Source organism: Plectropomus leopardus, chromosome 17, assembly GCF_008729295.1.
Source record: "Plectropomus leopardus isolate mb chromosome 17, YSFRI_Pleo_2.0, whole genome shotgun sequence".
Taxonomy (NCBI): domain Eukaryota; kingdom Metazoa; phylum Chordata; class Actinopteri; order Perciformes; family Serranidae; genus Plectropomus; species Plectropomus leopardus.
Window position 1 is genome coordinate 7,826,525 of NC_056479.1, and position 11,610 is coordinate 7,838,134.

Consider the following 11,610-nt stretch of genomic DNA (forward strand, 5'->3'; position numbering starts at 1 on the left):
TGCAGTGATGTGAGGAAGTATTGCTGGTGTCAACAAAACAGAAGGGCTGAGTGAAGCTTTCAAAAAGAGGTCTGAATATATTTATTTTTAAAGGCCAGTCAATAGGATCAGACCCTCCCATGTTTGACAAATACATTGTGAGGAAATGCATGTGCAAAAAGCAAATATGTTTTTTTTTTGTTTGGTTCTTGTTGGTGTGTACCTGCTCCCAGGAAACCACAACTCTATCTCGGCATCACACACTCACGACAGGAACTACACAGGAAAAGTCTTGACGCGTCACATATCCTCTTAATCTGATAACACTGGATTTCTTAGTAGCTGAACTCATTATTTCACATCATCATCATTGTAATAAGGAAATAAAAAATAGTCAGTGTGGCGCAATAAAAGTTAATTTTTGATCATAAGCAGTGGATAAAAGTGATGATGGAGCTCCATCTGCTGGACAAACAGCCACAAACACATTTATAATAAATCACTTTAATGCACAGTTTGATTATTCCATCAATATAACATCGTTAAATTATACAAACAGCAATAAAAAAAACATTGTAATGAAAAATATACAAGCTGAATAAAATATACTGTACAATTTCAATAGTCATAAATTAATTTTAGCTTCATTTTAACCTGTTTTTCTTAAACTTTATTTACAACTATTCATCAGTAATTAAGAACTGCATTGCCAAAGCTAATATTTGTAAAGAGAAAAAGGACTTAATTTACATTATGCAATGAGAATATGAAATTAAATAAGAACTGCTTTTTAAAAAAGATTTTGTCTGAGGTCTCCAGCAAAACCACCCAGAACAGGTTTAACAAAGTGCTTTTCCAACTGATCCAATCAGCGGTTTTACATGACTCATATCATTTTGCATCCATTTTCTGTTATAACGTGTCACTGTTGTTATTTGTTCATCTTGAGTCCCTCTTCAGTCATTTCGTATCTTTTTGCGTTTGTTTTCCCAACTGTTTTTAATCATTTTGTGTCATTATGTGGTCCTTTTGGGTTACTTTTGTGTTCCTTCTAAAAAAATGTTTGCCTTTCTCTATTGTCTCTAAAAAGATTTTTTGTGTTTGTGGTAATTTGTCATTCCTGTCCATCATTTTTCTTCACTTTGGGGTTTTTTTGTATCTCTTTGTAGTTTTTTTTCACCCATGTCAGCTAAGTCACTTTGTATCTGATCATTTTGCATCCCTTTTTAGATGTTTTCCTGTCTCTTTGTGGTCATTTTCTTGTCTGTGGCAATGTTACATCCCATTTTAGGCGTTTTGCATCTGTTCTGGGTTAATTTTGTGTCGCCTTCTATTTTTATTTTTGTTTTATTTATGGTTTGAGAGATTTTGTCTCTTTAGTCATTTTGCATCCCCCTTTAGACGTGTTGAGTCTCTTTGTGGTTGTTGTGCATGTTTTTGGGATCAGTCACTTGATACAGAGGTCCAGTTGCAGGGGCCCAGAACCTGCACCCAGTAGGCATGTTCAGAAACCCATCCATGATTCAAACAAGAATTTCACTTCCAATCACCTTCTGACTCTGACAGGGCACCAGAAGTAGCCAATTGGATTCAAGCAGAGCCAGTGCCACCTCTCTGGGCCTCGCCTCTGTAGCAGGTGTTTGTCAGTAGAATTTTCAGCCCCTTGAAGTTGCTGCATTGGTGCCTTCAGTTTGCAAAATTAATATGAGGACTTGACATAGCAAGTCACTTGTTCACTATTCCTATTCCTACTATTCGTTCCCTTATTTGTACATTTCTGTAAAAAATCCAATTCAGTTTTGGTTTTATGTTTCTGGTTTTTATCACAGTCTCTGCGATAAAAATCACATGATGAGTCATCCATAAAAACCTGTCATCCGGGAGCCAATGTTGTTTCCTCTGATGTCCAGTGTTACAGTCCTATGAGGAAGTGTTGCTGATGATTTTCCTCTTTCGTAGAGACACCAGGTCATAAAAAGGGTCTTTGGTGATGCTCGCCCTAAAAGAGAAGATTAAAAATCAGTTTGAAACTGAGCTCATGCTTTAGTCGTAGCAGTTTTGCTGTATGCCACCTAAGTGAAGAGTTTCCCTGTATTGCGGTCATTAGCCCTTTGTATACAGAAATCATGCTATAAGGCTGCTGCTTAGTCCCTTCTTTATCTTTCCTTGGCACGTTTACTCCGAACCAAACGACGTAGGCATCATGCTGCTCCAGTGTGTGATTTTATTAAATAGCATGCCGGCATCATGGAAGGAAAACAGGCGTGAAGGTTTAACACATTGGTAGCTGCATTTATATGCACACTTTTTCTCAATCTGATTGAAGATTTTAGGTCAACTGTTTCCATGGGATGTTCTCTAATACAATTTAGCGTTTGCATGCACTGACGCATGTAAATGAAGCAGCTTTGTGATGTGCAAAAAGGATGAAAAACTTAAAAGGACTCTTACATTGACCATGAGACACTTTTCACACACTCTTCACCACAAGTACATTTGCTCGCTGTGAAAAATTAATGACAGATAACTTCTGACAGCAGCAAAGTGCTTTCTCCCTCTCCTTTGTAAATAGGCAGGAATGAGTGAGTTACTGTAGTTTCACGGCCGCTTGAGCCACTTGTCAAACTAATGGCTAAAATGAATATTTGTCATCTGTTCAGTGCATTATTTGCTATTGTTTTCATGCTCTTAATGAAGCAAAAGCATGATACCAACTCCACTCCTACTGGAGGCAATGAAGAGGAGAAGAAGTAAGGACAGAACCAGTGCAGAAAGAACACAACTAGAGATGAATCAGCTTCATCGTGTACGTGATACAAATTTTCTTTTGATTGGTTTGGTTTACAAATTACAGCAATAATTTGGGGGAAATATGCTTATTTGCTTCATGGCAGAGTATTAAATGAGAGGATTGATGTCACTATCATATCTGTTTCTTCACTGAGGCTCCAGTCAGCACGCAGTTAGCTTAGCTTAGCATAAAGAATGGACACAAGGGAAAAGAGCTAGCCTGGCTCCATCCAAAAATAGCCAAATCTGCCCATCAACACCTCTAAAACTCACTGATTAACATATTACAAGGCGTTTGTTTAATATTTACAAAACCCTTAGTGTGAAAATGACAACTTGCCATTAATGCATCTGACTGTTTCTTGGCTCTGAGCTGTTGCCTGGCAACCAGCCAAAAAACACTATGGTGCATACTGTAAAACTCAGCTGCTGTTTTAGATTTAAGTTTACAAGCTTGATTTGGAGGTCAGATGATTTTATCCTCAGCGTCTTTGTTGCTTGCTTTAACCCTCTGTGATGCATGTCACATCTTAAACTTAACAAACCCGACTCACTGAAGACACATGGCTTCCCACGTGCTCTCCACAGCATCAACCGCTCTCACCTGATTGCGTCTATCCAGTCGTCCCGTTCATCTGCGCTGGCTGCACTGAGCTTATAGGACTGATGTTTACCCTGCACCACTCTGCCTTTGTTCTCCGTCTTGCAGGCCTTGATCTTTTGTCCTTTGGGGTTATATAACTCCAGACAATACTGTTCAAACACACACACACAGACACACACGGACACATGTGGCGGTGTTACTGTGTGCATATGCCTTCTGTTTATTTTATTAGTCTTCTGATAGCCTCGTGACTCACTGTTTGAGCATTTGTGTTAGATATTCATTTAGAAGCTGCTGTATGATTCATTAAGTTCTGTGGCAGCAGATTGTGTGTGTGTGTGTGAGAGGAAGCTAAACACTCTTTCATACACTGTGATAGGAAAAGTAAAAATTTGCTCTACCGATTTGCTTGTGTCCTGTAGCTTCCTGACACACAGGTTCTCCAGGGGAATAATTCCGATTGGGTCTTTATCCTGCAGGAAGAGACAGAAATTAAATACAGATTTAACCTTTCGTCCACCAGTAGGACTTTTGACATTTACATGTTTTGTTGATGTTATGTTTTGCAGCAGCAAAAAGATGACTTACTGTGGTGTATTCAAAGTAGTACAAGCAGCTGTCTGTCAAAATGAACCACCTCCTCTTCCAGGTTTTGACTCGCCCACCTTTAACAGAGAAAACAGGCATTTAGTTGAAAAATTGTTCATTGTTATCTCCTCTGAAAAACCTCCTAAAAGAGCTCATTTAGACAGCTCAGATTATTTTCTTTGTGGTGCAAACATTATCTCACCCATTTTAAGCAGCCAGCCTTCTCTGTCTGGATTAAAAAATGTTAGCGTGAGGTCGTTCCCATCATCCTCTGGTATCTTGAAGGGCTCACTGCGGATGCTTGTGTACAATTTCTGGAAGAGAAACATCAAATTTTCAAATTTTGGGTTTGTTTTTTTCTTGGAATTGATTTATTCAGTAGTGGATGAAGGAATAAAGTCATTTTTTTCACAGTGGAACTTCAGTGGAAAAGCACCAATGTTCATTGCCAGAATGTAAAAACCCAGAGGATGAGTGATAATGAAAGAATAAAAAAAACCCAAAAGTGAAGATAAATGAAGTGGAATTTCCTAAATTAGAACAAATTTAATATTGTGATAATGCAAATAAGTTATATATATATAATAATTATGCCAATTGACCAACCAATATAAAATTTTGGGGTATTCAGCATTTCCGTGTTCAAAATAGGCCCTATAGCCTGGCAGATAGACTATTAGCATTCATCTCAAAGTACAGCACAGCCTCTGAGTACACAGTTAGTTATCTGTCTAAGGAGTAAAGCTTTGAATATATTCTCCAAACACGTGTGCAGTACTTGAGTGATTATTTAGTCTATTTTAACAAATGTGGGCAGGATATTGTTACTAGGACTATATTAAGACACTGGTTTTGTTATTGGCAGCAGACCGTTAGCAGCTCGGTTGACAGGTCCTCCCCGTTGTTGATTCCTCTGTTCATGGAAACGAATCGCTGCAGACTAGGTTTGTCTTTCACGTTGGGGTTGTGGAGACTCGTGTTGAGCATGATGATGGCAAAAGACAGGATGTAGCATGTGTCTGTTCCACACAACACAAAGACACACACACGCACACAGAGAGAGAGAGAGAGATTGCAGAAAACCACAGTTTTCAGCTGTGCCTCGTTATCACTGCTTCAGCAGTATAAACTGCATCCATTAAAAATAATAGGTTTCTGTGAATGCTGCCAGAACTAAAACACTTATACTGAACAATCTATTGACTCTGATCAGCGAGGGATGTAACTGCGGCTTCACTCATGTTTTGTTGAAAGAAAAATGCCTCCTCTTTACGGCAGATAACTTGTCTTTTAGAGGGTTTTTATGAAATTAATGAATCAGTGATGAAACTTTTTAATTGGGCTGTCTGAGAGCGTGAGTCAGGCGAGACACAGTGTCTTTGTTGTTAGTACCTGCAGATTGGAAGACCCCTGGGTTGCAGTCGCAGTAGCGAGTTGCAAACGCCTCCATCATCCTGTCAATCTTCTGAGCTTCTCCTGGGAGACGAAAGCTCCACAGAAACTGCCTGCAAGATGGCGGAGGTGTCAAAAAACACACACACAATGTCAAACACATGCTGGTAAGGAGGAGGAGGAGGATTTCTACATCATCAGAAAAACAAGACTAAAGGTAAAAAGTGCTGCAACATTTCATGCTGGCTTTCAAAGTTATTTTGTGACACAGACCTCAGCGCCTGCACCAGATTCAGGTCAGAGAATTCATGCAGGCCCACAAATGCTTTCAGTGTCTGCAGATGCATTTCCTCCCTGTGTGTGATTCAAGAAAATAACAATTACCAAAATGAAAATGCACAATATAAAGTGAAGGGATATGTATAAACTCTCTCAGAACAGAAGCGTCCCCCAGGCAGTCTGAAAGCAATGAAACGGATAAAATAAAGGTTAAGGTAAGGCTCTAGTCTCCTCTTAGATAATAACACAATGCCACATCCTTTCATTTGTCAGACCTAATGAGAAGCTGACACTTATGTGATCTTGATGATTTTCACTAAACAGTGATATTTTACTCTTTCATGTTGACCAAAAGGTAAAAATGGAGTTAAAAAAAGGTCAACATTTCCCACTGAAACATAAAGGAAATGTAGAGTAAACATGTACTGAAATTAAATCTCTGAGTAAAGTTGTTACCAGAACCAGAATCCAGTCTGACTTTTTGTTAATTATTTTGTCTGGCACATTCCTGCACAAAACTGTACAGTTTTTTTAGTTTTAAACAGAAATAATGACATTATAGAAACACCATTCCTGGGTTGCAATATCAATACTACTATACTATATAGTATATCAAAAAAAAAGGATTTAGTATGTCCCAAAACAAAGTATATCAAATGCAGAAAGCCAAAAATGTTCTACTACGCCTGGTCAGACTGTGCAGTATATAAGCATGCACTGTAAAATCTGACAAGCTGATTTTTCTTCAAAAAAAGAAAAAAAATCTAGGAAATATATTCTCTTGTAAAACTTGCTAACATTGTTAAAAACAATAAATGTAGTTTTAGTTTAGTTTAGTTTAGTAGTTTGTAGTTTTAACATTTATATTTAAATTTAAAGGGTCAATTTGACACCTAACAGGGGAGATGCATTTTAATTGATTAGCATGCCCCCATAATAGAACCTACTTCAAAATTGTAGAAAAAAACTAAGAATCTTTTGAAACAATGTGGTGTCTATTTTGTCTATTGTCTATTTTTTACTATTTTCAGATGGTTTAACAGGCACTGAGTCAGTTTGAACATTACTGCTGTACCTTAACGCCAAACATAACCTTTGTACCAGTGAATACTTCGGCTTTATCCTGCCTTGTAGCTTTGTGTTGGCATCAGAGTATATTTCAGCCTTGACTTTCCTTTGAGTTCATATGCACATGTTTTCCCTGATCACTGTGTGCGTATTGTACCTTTCTCCCAGGAAGTTTCCTATGGCGGTCTTGTTCAGTCCTTCTTCTTTGTAAAGAAACTCAGCCACCGACTCTGCTCGCCATTCCAACAGGTCATTTTCAACCAGATAATGGACACCCTGAAAGTTGGGCAGACAGATTTATATTAAAAGTTTTTGGAGCTAGTAGCATGAAGTGTGTCACTGTCCATGTTTACACACAGTAATCTATATTTTATGTGGTGTTAAGGTTGTTTAAGGTGCATTTTGTATCATTTGACTCTCTAAAGTTTAGTTATTAATACATTTATTGAAGGGTTTTATATGTTTCATTGTTTGTGTGTTTTGAGTCGCAGGACAGGAAGTAAGAGCCACGTCATGACAGCTTTCATGTGAAATGTTGGTCAAAGTTTGGGTTTAATTCTTATCAGTGCTGTTTACTCTGTAGACTCTGTAGAAAGTTTTCTTTCTCTCCTTTTGAGTCACTGCCGTAATTAATTAGCAGAGGAAGAAGATGAGAAAGGTTGAATGAATACTGAACAATGTTAATCTCTGCATCTCAGAGGTTGTGAAGAGCCAAAGCCGAAGGTGTACTCCTGCTGAGTAGTTCTTCAGATCAGTTGTACTTGACACCTTTAACCCTAAGAAGTCTTCCCTAAGAAAACTTCTCATCCTCCCACTCATACATGACCCCAGGTCTGAGCGCAGAGCGGTCACAGGCTAAGAGTTTTTAACCGAGGATGCAGAGAGGAAGCAACGAAAAAGACGGAGGTTGCTGTGGTAAAGTTGCATCTCTGCGCCACTTCAGGGAACAGGATGCGGTTTTTCTCTATTTCTCGCTATTTGGTCGTCTGAGCGTAGTTTGCATTTCTGCACATCATACACACACACACACACACACACACACACACACACACACACACACACACACACGCACACACACATATCACTCAAATCTACATTGCTTTGTGTGATGTTATACTGGGCGTCATCTGACTGTTGACCTTTACATCGCGAAGAGCTGAAGTAAATGAAAGTATGATTTCACATACCGTACCTTTACTGCGACTCAAAGCAACATTATGTTCCACTTAAAGTCTGTATCAAACGGCATGTGGCATGTCAGCACCAAATACACACGTAGAATATCTCTTTGGAAGCACTGTGTGTTCAGGTATACAGATGACCAAAATAAATCGTTGTTTGTTGCTCATGAAAAAGTGCACAAATACTGTATAAAGCACATCATACTGAATTCAGCTAAAATATCAAAATTTAAAAAATGCCCCGCCCCATAGAGCTTTAACACTCCCACAACAGCTAACACATTCAGAGCAAGAAATCAACTGGATCGTGAACCATTAAATCCTCTTTTTTTCAATTAATACACACAAAAATACAACATAAACTCACCCTTTTGGGGTCCATGTTGAATTTCTTTTTTCCTCGTAAGAACCTTCTGTTCCTTACAACATTTTTACTGCAACAAATGATAATAAGTTTCATTATAAATAAATATATAGACCTTTTAAAGAACCTTTACAGAACAGAGAAAATTGGACTATGTATTTGACTGTGTATTTGCTTAATGGTAAAATTGGTGGGCTATTCTTTACGTAGGTTGTATATATTTGCAAATGCACTCTGAGATTGGATGCTACAGCATAACTTATTGCAGATTAGGTATTTTTATATGCTTGACATACAATAACAAAAACATGTCAAAGTCAAAACCATCGCAAGTTTTTGGGGCTGAAAAGTATATCATCAGATTAATTATTCAACCTGTCTAACAGTTTAAAATACAAATATTTCAATTTGCTAATGTTATAAAAAGAAGAAAAAGAGCTAATTTTCACATTTAAGAGGTTTGGTAGTTATTTGATATTTTGACTTGTTTAAGATGGCTTAACTATCAACAATTTCAAATGATCATTTTCAATCAATCAATAAGATAGTGAAATAAACTCTTGGGAGCATTTTCTCCATGGTTCACGAGGGTGTATTTTATTGAGCCGTGGGTGTTGGGGGTTTGGGTTGAAGGTAACAGTACTGAGAAACCATGGCTAACATGCAAGAGATGCAGTGTCATACCACTGACATATTATTATCACCTTCGCAAAGCGGTGACAAAAGCAACAGGAAGTCCAAATATGCAGTTTGAAAGCCACATGCACACATCCTCAAAATGGCACAAGACTTTCTCTTCATGTTCTGTTACAGTGCTCAGTAACTGTGTTATAATGCACAGAGCTGCTGCAATACATGTCAGCACAACCACACTTTATCCTCCATAGGCTAGATCAGGACATTAGTGATATCCCTGTCAGTTGAAATGTTTTCCTCTGCAACAGTCTGTCACTGTTATATATATATATATATATAACAGTGTCAGACTGTTATATATGTTATATATAACAGTCTGTTATATAGCAAAACCAAATAGGTAAATGATAAAAATTGTCGGCTAAAAGTGGTGAATGGTTGAAATCAGGTTGAAATTGTTACTTCAAAGTAGTCTAATGATTAAGTTGTTGAATTATATGGTGGCATGAAAGGGGTGATTGAATGAATCTGACAGGGCTGTGCTGGGAGCCACATGTGAAGAGTTTTCATGAAACTAGGTAAAAACATGAGGTTGAAAGGTTCGAGTATCAGGTTTAAAGAGTAAACTGTAGAGGCAGCATCTAATGGAAAACTACTTTGACTTCTGACTCAAATACAAAAATCACAATAAAGCTGCTTGTATGACTTTGTCAAACTGAGCAATTCGTGGAGTGGGAGTCTGCTGGTGTCACTGAAGTAAGAGGAAGAGGTCATGCTGACTCATAAAGTCTAAAGATTTGCTCATACTCACTTCTGCTCTCTCAGTTCAGGGCTGTAGATTTCTGGCATGATGTGACTGATCTCCAACCTCAGCTTCTGAAAGAGGGAGTCGAGAAAGAGAGCAGAGATGTTAGACTGGTACCGAGGTTTGTCATCACATCACATACACCACAAGATGCGATGACGCAGGGCCCCGCAATTATAAAATAACCTTCAAATCCTTCATAACTCAATTAAAAGTTGCTGAATAAAACACTTATGTGTGCTGTGAAAAGCTGTGCAGAGGCTGCCAGGTGTGGGTGCTCAGAGAAGAATAATGAGGGATTTTAATGCAAGACCTTGGGGGGATAGATTCACCATAGTACCTGGATGTCATCCAGCAGCTCAGACTTGTGAATCTTAATATTGCCACCCTGCCTCTTCTCTCCGGGGGGGAGTTTCGGTGGAGCTGAGGGACCACAAAAAAAAATCATCAGCACTGAGACAAATGCAGTTCAGGATGGTGGCACATACTTGATGAAGCAGTCAGCAGACATGCAGCACCGTGGACTGTCTTGACAGCCTCACTCACGCCTACACTGCTCACACAGACCAGCATACATCACAACTTTATCCTCCACTTGTTAGAGAAGTGGTCAATGAATGAGAGAAGAGCTGAAAATAGCTGCTTTTGTTCCTCTTTTTATTGAAATGGGTTGATTTTGAGTACATTGTGGTTATTATAGTACAATTCATCTTAATGTGGGTGTGTTTGTCCAGGACTTTGCACCCTATAGCCTACTTCTACTTCTTCTTCTGCACAACTGTACAATTTCTTCATTGCACCTTTTGTACGTACAGCACATTTTGTGTTTTTATATTCTATTTTTCATTTTATATTTTGATATTGCTTCTATATTTTTTTCTTATATCTTATTCTATTTAAAGTTGTTATTTTTACTCTTCCTATATGTTTATTGTTTTGTACCTAATGTAATGTACTTGGCAATGAAACATATTTCTGATTCATATTATAGCAAGCTCTGTTTCAATTATCATGTATCACAGTATCACACATTTACAAAACTGTCAAATATCTGTAGTAAAAAGAAAAAGAAAAAAAATCCACATATAAGCAAAACACACGACACTTAAACCAACATGACTGAAAAGTATGTAACCCACAAAATGCAAATTAGCAGCATCTGAGGTGACTAATAGTCTACTTTAAATCATCTCTCAAAATTGTGATATTTTTATTTGAGAAACAGTTTTCTGTAATGATATAAAGTTATGATTAAAAGGAATAATAATACCTTTCCCCCAGAGGAAGCTGTCTTTTCTGCGTATAGCCATGTTGTTGTTGATGGTGCTCAGCGACTGACTGACTGTACAGGAAACGGCTGTGTGTCAGAATGAAAAAAGGGCCGGCGCTGCCATTCTGTGACACTGAAGAGACTCCGAGTTCACTCAACAGTCTCTTGCAACATTTCTGGTGACGTGCACGACAAAATGTTGACATGCAGTCAGTGTATGTGTGTGTAGACATTTCACTGAGAAACAGAGATGTCATTCATTCAGCTACGCAACACCACTACTTTTAATATCACACGTGTATTAGTACAAATTCTAGCTCTTCAAAACAAACAAATAATATTGTCATACTTTTACTACAAATATCATGAGATGCATTTCTAAAGAAAACAACAAATATCACAAATGAAAAGGCACCAAATTTAACTTTACTGTAGAATTAAGTAATGGTAGGCCTATTTTCCCAATATTCTTGTGATTTATCCCAGTGTGCTGGTAATGTGGTTACTGCAGTCATGACAGTACATCTGTACTGATAAAATGATAGAGACCAAACTACCATGTCATTTGTTTAGAAAGAAATGGTGTCGAACATGTAGACATGCAGGAAGGAAGCAAAACTTGAAATGGGGGTTTCTTTTCATTTCTAAATATAA

The 11,610-nt window shown here is 37.9% G+C and overlaps 1 protein-coding gene across 1 annotated transcript; it reads right to left on the bottom strand.

The window, feature by feature from the left end:
* Positions 1-1,135: 1,135 nt before the first annotated feature.
* LOC121956628 (cytohesin-2-like) lies at positions 1,136-11,017 on the bottom strand. Its single transcript, XM_042504945.1, has 13 exons — positions 10,957-11,017; positions 10,027-10,109; positions 9,693-9,757; positions 8,249-8,315; positions 6,858-6,976; positions 5,627-5,707; positions 5,354-5,466; positions 4,832-4,980; positions 4,164-4,275; positions 3,962-4,038; positions 3,775-3,846; positions 3,374-3,522; positions 1,136-1,978 (listed from the first exon to the last, which is right to left on the bottom strand). Exons 1-13 carry the CDS (start codon positions 10,994-10,996, stop codon positions 1,900-1,902), a joined length of 1,206 nt encoding a protein of 401 aa, XP_042360879.1. The 5' UTR covers positions 10,997-11,017; the 3' UTR covers positions 1,136-1,899.
* Positions 11,018-11,610: the final 593 nt, after the last annotated feature.